Source organism: Scyliorhinus canicula, chromosome 4 (genome assembly GCF_902713615.1).
Source record: "Scyliorhinus canicula chromosome 4, sScyCan1.1, whole genome shotgun sequence".
Lineage (NCBI taxonomy): Eukaryota > Metazoa > Chordata > Chondrichthyes > Carcharhiniformes > Scyliorhinidae > Scyliorhinus > Scyliorhinus canicula.
In genome coordinates, this window is record NC_052149.1 from 4,938,039 (window position 1) to 4,953,056 (window position 15,018).

A 15,018-nucleotide genomic window follows, 5' to 3' on the forward strand; every position below is an offset into this window, starting at 1 on the left:
CAGCGAGAGACTGTGTATTGACAGGGAGAGACTGTGTACTGACAGCGAGAGACTGTGTATTGACAGGGCGAGACTGTGTACTGACAGGGAGAGGCTCTGTACTGACAGGGCGAGACTGTGTACTGACAGGGAGAGACTGTGTACTGACAGCGAGAGACTGTGTATTGACAGGGCGAGACTGTGTACTGACAGGGAGAGGCTCTGTACTGACAGGGAGAGACTGTGTACTGACAGGGCGAGACTGTGTACTGACAGGGAGAGGCTCTGTACTGACGGAGAGAGACTCACGTTTGGCTGTCTTTGTCTCATTGTTGATAGCCAGTGGTTTGTGCAAAAATGAGAAGTAAATTAACTCAAAAGAGCCAGGAACATGCTATCGCCCCTCACCCTGTCTCCGTAGAATCAACAGTGCAGAAGGATGCCATTCAGCCCATCAAGTCTGCACCGGCCCTTGGAAAGACCACCCTGCTTAAGTCCACACCGTGATCCAAACCCCGTCACAGTATGCTTCGTATTAAGGAAATTTCCTCACGCATTCAAGGAGTGGTAACTTGGGGCATCCTGATTAATATGGCTGAACATCTGTTTATAATGAAAATAGCAATTTTAATGTCAAACCCAGCACTTGTGCGTAACCCCGTTTTAAATAAAATAACTCGAAAGAACTGGGACAGAAACTTTTACCAGTTATAATCGTGTATCGTGGTAAGTTTCTAATTAATTCCATAGAATCCACAGAATCCTGACAGTGCAGATGGAGTCGGCACTGACCCTCTGAAAGAGCACACTACCGACCCAGGCCTACTCCTAACCCCAACTAACCTGCACTTCTTTGGACTGTGGGAGGAAACCGGAGCACCCGGAGGAAACCCACGCAGACACGGGGAGAAAGTGCAAATTCCACACAGACAGTGACCCAGCGGGGAATCGAACCCGGGTCCTTGGCGCTGTGAGGCAACAGTGCTAACTGCTGCGCCACGCCATTATTAAAAAATGGATAAATCTATGTTCAAGGCTTCGAAGACATTCCTCTCAATGTCCCTGCACCCAAAATAATCGGCTACAGTTTTGGAGACCCCCCCCTCAAAAATTGACAAATGACAATAGTGAGTGGGAACTCTCACTGGAGAACCCCCGGACCCCCACTCTCGGAGATCAGTCAGTTTGGCATTCCGGCACGGTGATTTTTGGCTAACTGATGTACCGGATTGTAGAAACTCCATTCGCAGTGGATGCAAGTTGAATTTGAAACCCCGTCATCTCCAGCGTCAGTCATGATTAACTTTGGGTCTGTGCGAAAGCAACGCAAACTGAGCGGGGTATCAACCCCAGGACCTTTGCATTTGTACATTTCGATGCTCAGAGCCTTCGGAGTTAGGATATGGATATCATCTCGCAAAGCAGGTGACCCCGAGGAGAAAGTGCCGTTTTTTTATTAATATGATTTTACTGTAACTATTTCAGGGTCCAAGAGGTTTAGATGGTTCCCCAGGAGACCAAGGGCCCCAAGGTAACAAGGTAATTATTTACTTTCAAAGAGTAGAATTTCTGGCACATCATTTCATGCGATTTGAAATCAATAAATAAACACGCGGTTGGGCTGTTCTGTGAACCAGTGGGGACGTTGCGCTGTTTGTTACGCATTTGCTCAAACATTATTTAATGAACTGGTGAATTCCAGATACGTTATGAGAAAGTCTTTCAACGCCGGCACCTGCCTGCCTGGCTGATGATTTAATGTCCTCAATCTGTATCAACATGAATGGCCTGGAGGCAGAAACCTCATGTTCGCAGTGTTTAATCGCACACTTGCCGCGTTGCTGCGAAGCGACCTTTCACAAAGTCAGCCTCGGGGCTGAGTGGGAGCCGGCGCATTTTCCTCAGACTGGCAAAGAGTCCGTCTCCTGAAAGCGTTCAGTTGAACCGCCACTCAGAACACTGGAGGTCATTGTTAACATCTCATATCATGAAGTGTTCTTTCCCTTGCAGGGGGAAACAGGGGAACTCGGGGCAAAAGGTGAAACTGGACTCATCGTAAGTGTGACCTATTGATAAAACCTTGCAAATCAACCCATTTGACCCTCCCGCACACAACCCTCTGATACCCGTCCTGGGCATGTTTCAACTTGCATGTGTTTAAATTGCAGGGTACAGCTGGCAATCCTGGGGAGAGGGGAGGACAAGGCGCCCCAGTGAGTATCAGTCACACAACATGTATCATGTACAGCAAGGAGAGAATGACTTGCATTCCTATAGCACCTTCAATTATCTCAGGGTAACCCAAAGCGATTGACAGGCAACGAGGTATTTTGTGACGTGGAGTCACTGTTTCCATTTGTGGCTGTAAAATATTTTAGCCATCAGAGAGTATGGAACTGAAATGGCTCAGCTGAGAGATGGCACGCACCTCACAGTGCGGCACTCCCTCAGTACTGACCCTCTGACAGTGCGGCGCTCCCTCAGTACTGACCCTCTGACAGTGCGGCACTCCCTCAGTACTGACCCTCTGACAGTGCAGCACTCCCTCAGTACTAACCCTCTGACAGTGCAGTACTCCCTCAGTACTGACCCTCTGACAGTGCAGCACTCCCTCAGTACTGACCCTCTGACAGTGCGGCGCTCCCTCAGTACTGACCCTCTGACAGTGCAGCACTCCCTCAGTACTGACCCTCTGACAGTGCGCCCCTCCCTCAGTACTGACCCTCTGACAGTGCGGCACTCCCTCAGTACTGACCCTCTGACAGTGCAGCACTCCCTCAGTACTGACCCTCTGACAGTGCAGCGCTCCCTCAGTACTGACCCTCTGACAGTGCGGCACTCCCTCAGTACTGACCCTCTGACAATGCAGCACTCCCTCAGTACTGACCCTCTGACAGTGCGGCACTCCCTCAGTACTGATCCTCTGACAGTGCAGCACTCCCTCAGTACTGACCCTCTGACAGTGCAGCACTCCCTCAGTACTGACCCTCTGACAGTGCAGCACTCCCTCAGTACTGACCCTCGACAGTGCGGCACTCCCTCAGTACTGACCCTCTGCCAGTGCGGCATTCCCTCAGTACTGACCCTCTGACAGTGCAGCACTCCCTCAGTACTGACCCTCTGACAGTGCAGCACTCCCTCAGTACTGACCCTCTGACAGTGCAGCACTCCCTCTCCCTCAGTACTGACACTCTGACAGTGCAGCACTCACTCAGTACTGACCCTCTGACAGTGCAGCACTCCCTCAGTACTGACCCTCTGACAGTGCAGCACTCCCTCAGTACTGACCCTCTGACAGTACGGCACTCCCTCAGTACTGACCCTCTGACAGTACGGCACTCCCTCAGTACTGACCCTCTGAGAGTGCAGCACTCCCTCTCCCTCAGTACTGACCCTCTGACAGTGCGGCACTCCCTCAGTACTGACACTCTGACAGTGCAGCACTCCCTCAGTACTGACCCTCTGACAGTGCGGCATTCCCTCAGTACTGACCCTCTGACAGTGCGGCATTCCCTCAGTACTGACCCTCTGACAGTGCGGCACTCCCTCAGTACTGACACTCTGACAGTGCAGCACTCCCTCAGTACTGACCCTTTGACAGTGCAGCACTCCCTCAGTACTGACCCTCTGACAGTGCAGCACTCCCTCAGTACTGACCCTCTGACAGTGCAGCACTCCCTCAGTACTGACTCTCTGACAGTGCAGCACTCCCTCAGTACTGACCCTCTGACAGTGCAGCACTCCCTCAGTACTGACCCTCTGACAGTGCAGCACTCCCTCAGTACTGACCCTCTGACAGTGCAGCACTCCCTCAGTACTGACCCTCTGACAGTACGGCACTCCCTCAGTACTGACCCTCTGACAGTGCAGCACTCCCTCAGTACTGACCCTCTGACAGTGCAGCGCTCCCTCAGTACTGACACTCTGACAGTGCAGCACTCCCTCAGTACTGACCCTCTGACAGTGCAGCACTCCCTCAGTACTGACCCTCTGACAGTGCAGCACTCCCTCTCCCTCAGTACTGACCCTCTGGCAGTGCAGCACTCCCTCAGTACTGACCCTCTGACAGTGCAGCACTCCCTCAGTACTGACCCTCTGACAGTGCAGCACTCCCTCTCCCTCAGTACTGACCCTCTGGCAATGCAGCACTCCCTCAGTACTGACCCTCTGACAGTGCAGCACTCCCTCAATACTGACCCCTGACAGTGCGGCACTCCCTCAGTACTGACCCTCTGACAGTGCAGCACTCCCTCAGTACTGACCCTCTGACAGTGCAGCACTCCCTCAGCACTGACCCTCTGACAGTGCGGCACTCCCTCAGTACTGACCCTCTGACAGTGCAGCCCTCCCTCAGTACCGACCCTCTGACAGTGCGGCACTCCCTCAGTACTGACCCTCTGACAGTGCAGCACTCCCTCAGTACTGACCCTCTGACAGTGCAGCACTCCCTCAGCACTGACCCTCTGACAGTGCGGCACTCCCTCAGTACTGACCCTCTGACAGTGCGGCACTCCCTCAGTACTGACCCTCTGACAGTGCAGCACTCCCTCAGCACTGACCCTCTGACAGTGCGGCACTCCCTCAGTACTGACCCTCTGACAGTGCGGCACTCCCTCAGTACTGACCCTCTGGCAGTGCAGCATTCCCTCAGTACTGACCCTCTGACAGTGCAGCACTCCCTCAGTACTGACCCTCTGACAGTGCGGCACACCCTCAGTACTGACCCTCTGACAGTGCAGCACTCCCTCAGTACTGACCCTCTGACAGTGCAGCACTCCCTCAGTACTGACCCTCTGACAGTGCAGCAGTCCCTCAGTACTGACCCTCTGACAGTGTAGCACTCCCTCAGTACTGACCCTGACAGTGCGGCACTCCCTCAGTACTGACCCTCTGACAGTGCGGCACTCCCTCAGTACTGACCCTCTGACAGTGCAGCACTCCCTCAGTACTGACCCTCTGACAGTGCAGCACTCCCTCAGTACTGACCCTCTGACAGTGCAGCACTCCCTCAGTACTGACCCTCTGACAGTGCGGCACTCCCTCAGTACTGACCCTCTGACAGTGCAGCACTCCCTCAGTACTGACCCTCTGACAGTGTAGCACTCCCTCAGTACTGACCCTGACAGTGCGGCACTCCCTCAGTACTGACCCTCTGACAGTGCGGCACTCCCTCAGTACTGACCCTCTGACAGTGCAGCACTCCCTCAGTACTGACCCTCTGACAGTGCAGCACTCCCTCAGTACTGACCCTCTGACAGTGCATCACTCCCTCAGTACTGACCCTCTGACAGTGCAGCACTCCCTCAGTACTAACCCTCTGACAGTGCGGCACTCCCTCAGTACTGACCCTCTGACAGTGCAGCACTCCCTCAGTACTGACCCTCTGACAGTGCAGCACTCCCTCAGTACTGACCCTCTGACAGTGCAGCACTCCCTCAGTACTGACCCTCTGACAGTGCAGCACTCCCTCAGTACTGACCCTCTGACAGTGCGGCACTCCCTCAGTACTGACCCTCTGACAGTGCAGCACTCCCTCAGTACTGACCCTCTGACAGTGCGGCACTCCCTCAGTACTGACCCTCGCTGTCACAGTAATTCTCATTTGTTGTTAACTGTAGAGATTATAGTGGGGTTCAGGTGCCGATGTAACAATCACTGCAGAATAAATATATCCACTAATTATGATACACTGTAGCACATCCTGAGGTTATGGAAAGGCTCTGTGTAAATGCCAGTTATTGTGTTAATGGCACCAGACGTAGCACATGGTTCGAAGGTTTGCTGTGTTTATTTCCACCCTGTCGTCCTCCTTGTGTTGTTTAGAATGTGAACTAGACTTGGATGTCCTGAAATACAATTCCACACATTTGTTTTCACCGCCGTGTTCTCTGTTTCAGGGATTGACCGGACCTGCCGGGAGCAGCGGAGATATGGGACCCCCTGGAAAACCAGTTGAGTTTACCTTCAGTTTCCTAGTTTCAGGAGAGGACAGCATCCTCAGAACATCACTTGTAGCCGTTAATCTTTGATGATTAGAGTGATAGAATGAAACAGCATCGAAGGAGGCCATTTGGCCCATTGGGACTTTCCAACTTTTTGATGAATCAATAACTCACTCCTATTCCCCTTTCAGTTTTCCCAAAGCATTGTCATTTCTTTCCCTTTCAGGTATTTGTCCAATTGCCTCCTAAATTCATTTCCACCCTGCTTTCATGAAGCACATTGCAGATACATATGAGCAGGAGGAGACCTTTTGGCCCTTCGAGCCTGCTCCGCCATTCATCGCGATCATGGCTGATCATCCAACTCAATAGCCTAATCCTGCTTTCTCCCCATAGCCTTTGATCCCATTCTCCCCAAGTGCTATATCCAGCCGCCTCTTGAATATATTCAATATTTTAGCATCAACTACTTCCTGTGGTAATGAATTCCACAGGCTCACCACTCTTTGTGTGAAGAAATGTCTCCTCATCTCTGTCTGAAATGGTTTACTCTGAATCCTCAGGCTGTGACCCCTGGTTCTGGACACGCCCATCATTGGTAACATCTTCCCTGTCTTGTCCTGTTAGAATTTTATAAGTCTCTATGAGGTCCCCCCTGATTCTTCTGAACTCCAGCGAGAACAATCCCAACCTAGTCAATCTCTCCTCATATGACAGTCCCGCCATCCCTGGAATCAGAGGGTAAACCTTCGCTGCACTCCCTCGAGAGCAAGAACATCCTTCTTCAGAGAAGGAGACCAAAACTACAAACAATACTCCATGTGTGGCCTCACCAAGGCCACATCCCTGCTTCGATACTCGAAACCTCTCGCAATGAAGGCCAACATAGCATTAGCCTTCTTTACCGCCTGCTGCACCTGCATGCTAACCTTCAGCGACTGGCACACAAGGACACCCAGGTCCCGCTGCACACTCCCCTCTCCCAATTTACAACCATTCAGGTAGTAATCTGCCTTCCTGTTTTTGCTTCCAAAATGAATAACCTCACACTTATCCAAATTATACTGCATCTGCCATTGATTTTACTACTGGCCCAACCTGCCAAGATCATGCTGCAGGATCCCTGCATCCTCGTCACAATTCACCCTCCCACCCAACTTGGTATCATCTGCAAACTTTGAGATGTTACATTTTGTTCCCTCATCCAAATCATTAATGTATATTGTGTTTAGCTGGGGTCCCAGCACCGATCCCTGTGGTACCCCACTAGTCACTGCCTGCCAATTTGAAAAGGACCCATTAATTCCTCCTCTTTATTTCTTCTTTGCCAACCAGTTTTCTCTCCACCTCGATACATTTTCCCCAATCCCATCTGCTTTAATTTTGCACAATAATCTCTTATGCGGGACTTTGTCAAACGGCTTCTGAAAGTCCAAATATACCACATCGACTGGCTCCCCCTTGTTGACTGTACTGGTTACATCTTCAAAGAATTCCAACAGATTTGTCAAGCATGATTTCCCTTCATTAATCCAGGCTGACTCTGACTGAAACTGCCATTGCATAAATTGCAAAAAAGAAATGATCCTCACCACCGTGTTAAATGGGAGGCGCCTTAATTTGAAACTATGCCCCCTCATTCTACACTCTCCCACAAAGGGAAACCTCCTCTCAGTGCCCCCCCCCCCCCCCCCCCCTCTCCAGTCCCCTCAGGATCTTACATGTTTCATTAAGATCACCTCTCATTCTTCTAAACTCCAATGGATACAGGATCAACCTTTTCCCCACAGGATAACTCTCCCAGTCCCAGGAATCAATCGAGTGTACTCTCTCTGAACTGCTTGAAAGCTCTTTCTTAAACAAGAGACCAAAACTGCACACAGTATTCCAGATGTGGCCCCACCAAAGGCCCTGTACTGTGGCAAAACATCCCTACTTAATTTATATTCCATTTCCCTTCCCATTTGTCTTCCTAATCACTTGCTTTTACCTGTAAACGAAAGCACCACACTTTAGGAAGAATGTGGTGGCACAGTGGTTAGCACTGCTGCCTCAGAGCGCCGAAGACCCGAGTTCGATTCTGATCTCGGGTGACGGTCTGAGTGGGGTTTGCACGTTCTCCCCCTGTCTGCGTGGGTTTCCTCTGGGTGCTCCGGTTTCCTCCAACAGTCCAACAGATGTGCAGGTTAGGTGAATCGGCCGTGCTAAATCGCCTTTCGGTGGATATACGGGGACAGGGCAGGGGATTGGGCCAAGGTGGGGGCGCTTTTTCAGAGGGCCCTTGCAGACTTGAGGGGCTGAATGGCCTCCTTTTGCACTGTAGAGATTCTTTGATTCTACGCAGGCATTGGAAAGGACAATGGTTCCATGCATGAGAGATTTCAGTTGCGTAGGTAGGTGGGAGAAGTTGAGCCTGTACCCCTTCGAGAAGGGAAGCCTCACGAGAGATTTGTCAGAGGTTTTCAAAATCGCTGGGGATCGAGACAGAGCAGATATGGAAAAAAAAACCTGTTCCTAATGGTGGAAAGGACAAGAACTAGAGCAGACGGATTTTAGGTGAACGGCAAAAAAAACTAGGAAAAGACGCGATGGGCGAACGGCCTCCACTACTGTAACCAGTTTCTGATTAATTATCAATATCTTTGTCGCATAATGTTACAATATGATGCTTGTCGGAATAGGATTGAAGAAAGTTATGAGGAATAGATTCCCCGTTTTATTTTTACAATACAGCCTCACAGTTAGTAACTTATCACGACACACATATTGTGCAGAATAATCTCCTTATTGTGGAAATATTTCTTCTGTGAATGCTGTCTCAGTGTTTTATAAAACAAAAATTGATTCCTGGTTTAAAACAATGATCCTTTTCGAATGACTTTTCCCTACAGGGTCCTCGAGGACAACAAGGTGAGGTTGGTGCTGCTGGAGGCATTGGTCTAGAGGTAATTATTTCAGTATTTCATCTTGTTCCTGTCTCAATCTTCACATTGTTTATTGTTCAAACATGGAAACCAATTTCTTTATATCTGATCAGATTTCTTTCTGGGAGGGGCTCAGCTCTGGTTAATCCTGTGTAAAGCAGTGATGGGCAACTTGGGGTGGCGAGGGGGCCGCATGAGTGACCCTCACTCATCTCAGTGGGCATCAAGACTCAAATCGGACTTGTTCACTAACCACGGCCCCAGGAATAAGATTAAACACATTTAATGCACACCGAATATTTCACGACGAGTTGTTGAAAATACTTAATTATTTCTAAATTAATAGGACTGTCATCAACTTCAAATGGTCAAAACAAAATTTACCCTTTGGACACAGAAGGAGCGCACGGCTCTCAGTCAATATTGTGAGCGATCAGCATGTTCCTCACTTCTCTCGCCCTCGTTTTACGTGCCAATCACTTCAGTCAGAGAGCCATAGAAAATAGGAGCTGGAGGAGGCCATTCAGCCCTTCCAGCCTGCTCCGCCATCCATGATGATCATGGCTGATCATCAAGTTCAATATCCTGATCCCGTCTTCCCCCCATATCCATTGATCCCTTTAACCCCAAGAACGAAATCTAATTCCTTCTTGAAATTACACAACAATTTGGTCTCAGCTACTTTCTGTGGTAGCGAATCCCACAGATTCACCGCTCTCTGGGTGAAGAGATTTCTCCTCACCTCAGTCCTAAAAGGTTTACCCCTAATCCTTAAACCGTGACCCCCTAGTCCTGGACTCCCCCACCCATCGGGAACATTCTTTCTGAATCTACCCTGTCTAATCCTTTGGTAGAATTTTATAAGTTCCTATGAGATCCCCTCTCATTCTTCTAAACTCCAATAAATATAATCCTAACCAATTTAGTCTCTCCTCATCTGACAGTCCCGTCATCCCAGGAATCAGCCTGGTAAACCTTCGCTGCCCTCCCTCCATAGCAAGAACATCCTTCCTCAGATAAGGACACCAAAACTGCTCCCAATACTCCAGGTGTGGCCTCACCAATGCCCTATCTAATAGCAATAAAACATCTCTATTCCTATATTCAAATCCTCTCGCTATGAAGGCCAACATACCATTTGCCTGCCTATTTTTGCGACCGAAGTGGATAACCTCCCATTTATCCACATTATACTGCATCTGCCATGCATATGCCCACTCACTCAGCCTGTCCAAATCCCACTGAAACATCTCTGCATCCTCCTCACAGCTCACCCTCCCAACCAACTTTGTACCATCTGCAAATTTGGAGATAATACATTTAGTTCCCTCGTCAAAATCATTAATAATGATAATAATCCCCCCCCCCCCCCACCTTCCCCTCAGGATGTCCCCCACACCCACCTATCCTTACCACCACCTATCCACCTCATCTATTCCCACCGGCACTTATCCCCCCTACCACCTATCCCCCCCTCCCCCCAGCACGGTCCTGACCCAGTGTCAGGATAGGATCTGGAGGATGTCCCATTCCCCCAGAGTGTGGGCTCTAATGGATACTGGTTCCATGTCGAGAGCTCAAAAACTGCACATCATTTTGAGCTTGAACTGAATTTAACACTTGCATCATTGCCACTTCCACACTGGTTTTTTGGATGGCTTGTTGAATTTCTGTCAGCTATTCAACAACTTTGTCAAATATATAATGGACTGAAGAAGGTGCGATTGGTCTCTTCAGATCGGCAAAGGTCAGGAGGAGATCTCATGGATGTGTTCAACATCAATACAGAGTAAATCAGGAGAAACTATTTCTGTAGCAGGAGGGTTGGTAACCAGAGGTACACAGATTTAAGACACTTTAAAAAAAAATTCATTCTAGGCAGTGGGTGTCGTTAGCGCGGTCAGCATTTATTGTCCATCCAAAATTGCCCTTGAGAAGGTGGTGGTGAGCTGCCTTCGCCAACCGCTGTAGCCCATGAGGCGAAGGTACACCCACAGTGCTGTTAGGGAGGGAGTCCCAGGATTTTGATCCAGGGACAGTGAAGGAACAGCCGATACATTTCCCAGCCTGGATGGTGAGTGGCTGGCAGTGGAACATCCAGGTGGTGGTGTCCCCATGTACCTGCTGCCCTTGTCTTTATGGCAATGGTCATTGATTGGCAGAGCAACTAGAGGGGAAGATTCATCAATAACGTTCAAAAGGGAATTGGATAAGGACGTGAAGAGAATCTATTCACAGGGATATGGGGATAGCGCAAGGTGGGAGTCAAAGCAATTGGGTACTTCTTTCAAAAAGCCAGCACAGGAATGATGGACCAAATGGCCTCCTTCTGTTTGTATCATTGTATAATTCTATGAGAAATGCTTCACACTGTAAAGACAATGGTTTGTTAATTAAACAGGGACTTCCAGGAGCAATGGGAGAGGCTGGTTTCCAAGGAGAACCTGGAGCTAAGGTAAGTGCAACTTAAGCAACCCATTAACTGAGGGTGATTGATCTCGTACAGACACAGCTGAGAAGATGAGCGGAGATTTTAAGAACATAAGAACTAGGAGCAGGAGTAGGCCATCTGGCCCCTCGAGCCTGCTCCGCCGTTCAATGATCTTTTGTGGACTCAGCTCCACTTTCTGGCCCGAACACCAAAACCCTTTCTTCAAAAACGATCTATCTTTACCTTAAAAAACATTTAATGAAGGAGCCTCAACTGCTTCACTGGGCAAGGTATTCCATAGATTCACAACTCTTTGGGTGAAGAAGTTCCTCCTAAACTCAGTCCCAAATCTACTTCCCCTTATTTTGAGGCTATCACCCGCCAGTGGAAACAACCTGCCCGCATCATCCTATCTATTCCCTTCATAATTTTAAATGTTTCTATAAGATCCCCCCGCATCCTTCTAAACTCCAACGAGTACAGTCCCAGTCTACTTAACCTCTCCTCGTAATCCAACCCCTTCAGCTCTGGGATTAACCTTGTGAATCTCCTCTGCACACCCTCCAGTGCCAGTATGTCCTTTCTCAGGTAAGGAGACCAAAACTGAACACAATACTCCAGGTGTGGCCTCACTAACACCTTATACAATTGCAGCATAACCTCCCTAGTCTTAAACTCCATCCCTCTAGCAATGAAGGACAAAATTCCATTTGCCGCCTTAATCACCTGTTGCACCTGTAAACCAACTTTCTGTGACTCATGCACTAGCACACCCAGGTCTCTCTGCACAGCAGCATGCTTTAATATTTTATCATTTAAATAATAATCATGTTTGCTGTTATTCCTACCAAAATGGATAACGTCACATTTGTCAACATTGTATTCCATCTGCCAGACCCTAGCCCATTCACTTAACCTATCCAAATCCCTCTGTAGACTTCCGGTATCCTCTGCACTTTTTGCTTTACCACTTATCTTAGTGTCATCTTTAAACTTGGACACATTGCCCTTGGTCCCCAACTCCAAATCATCTATGTAAATTGTGAACAATTGTGGGCCCAACACAGATCCCTGAGGGACACCACTAGCTACTGATTGCCAACCAGAGAAACACCCATTAATCCCCACTCTTTGCTTTCTATTAATTAACCAATCCTCTATCCATGCTACTACTTTACCCTTAATGCCATGCATCTTTATCTTATGCAGCAACCTTTTGTGTGGCACCTTGTCAAAGGCTTTCTGGAAATCCAGATATACCACATCCATTGGCTCCCCGTTATCTACTGCACTGGTAATGTCCTCAAAATATCCCACTAAATTAGTTAGGCATGACCTGCCCTTTATGAACCCATGCTGCGTCTGCCCAATGTGACAATTTCTATCCAGATGCCTCGCTATTTCTTCCTTGATGATAGATTCCATCATCTTCCCTACTACTGAATTCAAGCTCACTGGCCTATAATTACCTGCTCTCTGCCTACCTCCTTTTTTAAACAGTGGTGCCACGTTTGCTCATTTCCAATCCACCGGGACCACCCCAGAGTCTAGTGAATTTTGGTAAATTATCACTAGTGCATCTGCAATTTCCCTAGCCATCTCTTTTAGCACTCTGGGATGCATTCCATCAGGGCCAGGAGACTTGTCCACCTTTAACCCCATTAGCTTGCCCATCACTACCTCCTTAGTGATAGCAATCATCTCAAGGCCCTCACCTGTCATAGCCTCATTTCTGTCAGTCACTGGCATGTTATTTGTGTCTTCCACTGTGAAGACCGACCCAAAAAACCTGTTTAGTTCCTCAGCCATTTCCTCATCTCCCATTGTTAAAACTCCCTTCTCATCCTCTAAAGGACCTTAGCCACTCGTTTTTGTTTTATATATTTGTAGAAACTTTTACTGTCTGTTTTTATATTCTGAGCAAGTTTACTCTCATAATCTATCTTACTCTTCTTTATAGCTTTTTTAGTAGCTTTCTGTTGCCCCCTAAATATTTCCCAGTCCTCTAGTCTCCCACCAATCTTTGCCACTTTGTATGCTTTTTCCTTCAATTTGATACTCTCCCTTCTTTCCTTAGATATCCACGGTCGATTTTCCCTCTTTCTACCATCCTTCCTTTTTGTTGGTATAAACCTTTGCTGAGCACTGTGAAAAATTGCTTGGAAGGTTCTCCACTGTTCCTCAACTGTTCCACCATAAAGTCTTTGCTCCCAGTGTACCATAGCTAGTTCTTCTCTCATCCCATTGTAAACCCTTTTGTTTAAGCACAAAACACTAGTATTTGATTTTACCTTCTCACCCTCCATCTGTATTTTAAATTCCACCATATTGTGATCGCTCCTTCCGAGAGGATCCCTAACTATGAGATCATGAATCAATCCTGTCTCATTACACAGGACAAGATCTAGGACCGCTTGTTCCCTCGTAGGTTCCATTACATACTGTTCTAGGAAACTATCGCGGATACATTCTATAAACCCCTCCTCAAGGCTGCCTTGACCGACCTGGTTAAACCAATCAACATGTAGATTAAAATCCTCCATGATAACTGCTGTACCATTTCTACATGCATCAGTTATCTCTTTGTTTATTGCCTGCCCCACCATAATGTTACTATTTGGTGGCCTATAGACTACTCCTATCAGTGACTTTTTCGCCTTACTATTTCTGATTTCCACCCAAATGGATTCAACCTTATCCTCCATCGCACCGATGTCATCACTTACTATTGCCCGGATGTCATCCTTAAATAACAGAGCAACACCACCTCCCTTACCATCCACTCTGTCCTTCCGAATAGTTTGATACCCTCGGATATTTAACTTCCAGTCGTGACCATCCTTTAACCATGTTTCAGTAATGGCCACTAAATCATAGTCATTCACGATGATTTGCGCCATCAACTCATTTACTTTATTCCGAATACTACGAGCATTCAGGTAAAGTGCACTTATGTTGGTTTTTTTACCTCTGTTTTGAATCTTAACATCTCCAGTTTTATTCCTTTTAGTATTACTGGGCATATTTACTGAGCTCCCCTCAGTCACTGTACCTTGTACTGTCGCCCTTTTTGATTTTTGACTATATCTTCTCTGCCTTGCACTTTTCCCCTTACTTCCTTTTGCTTCTGTCCCTGTTTTACTACCTTCCAACTTCCTGCATCGGTTCCCATCCCCCTACCACTTTAGTTTAAACCCTCCCCAACAGCTCTAGCAAACACCCCCCCAGGACATCGGTTCCAGTCCTGCCCAGGTGCAGACCGTTTGGTTTGTACTTGTCCCACCTCCCCCAGAACCGGTTTTCTGTCAACATTAGCAGCTGGAAGGCGTTCAGAGTCTGCCAGAGACATAGAGTTATAGATGTTTACAGCATGGAAACAGGCCCTTCGGCCCAGCTGGTCCAGGGCATCCAGTTTCTATCACGAAGCTCGTCCCACCTGCCTGCATTTGGCCCATATCCCTCTATACCCACCCTGCCCATGTAACTGTCTAACTGTTTTTAAAGGACAAAACTGTACCTGCCTCTACCACTGCCTCTGGCAGCCCATTCCAGATGCTCACCACCCTCTGTGTGAATAAATTTCCCCTTTGGTCTCTTTTGTATCTCTCCCCTCTCACTTTAAACCTATAGCCTCTAGTTCTAGACTCCTCTCCCTTTGGGTAAAGATGTTGACTATCTATCTTATCGATGCTCCTCATTATTTTATAGACCTCTATAAGATCATCCCTAAGCCTCCTACCCT

The 15,018-nt window shown here is 48.2% G+C and overlaps 1 protein-coding gene across 2 annotated transcripts in view; it reads left to right on the plus strand.

The window, feature by feature from the left end:
* LOC119964316 (collagen alpha-1(XXIV) chain-like) overlaps nt 1-15,018 on the plus strand; it is a 341,532-nt gene that overhangs the window by 221,921 nt on the left and 104,593 nt on the right. For both annotated transcript variants that reach the window (XM_038793605.1, XM_038793606.1), the window contains 6 exons: nt 1,465-1,518; nt 1,990-2,034; nt 2,148-2,192; nt 5,877-5,930; nt 8,813-8,866; nt 11,247-11,300. In XM_038793605.1, coding sequence (XP_038649533.1) covers nt 1,465-1,518; nt 1,990-2,034; nt 2,148-2,192; nt 5,877-5,930; nt 8,813-8,866; nt 11,247-11,300 — 306 coding nt within the window. The remainder of the gene's footprint in view (nt 1-1,464; nt 1,519-1,989; nt 2,035-2,147; nt 2,193-5,876; nt 5,931-8,812; nt 8,867-11,246; nt 11,301-15,018) is intronic.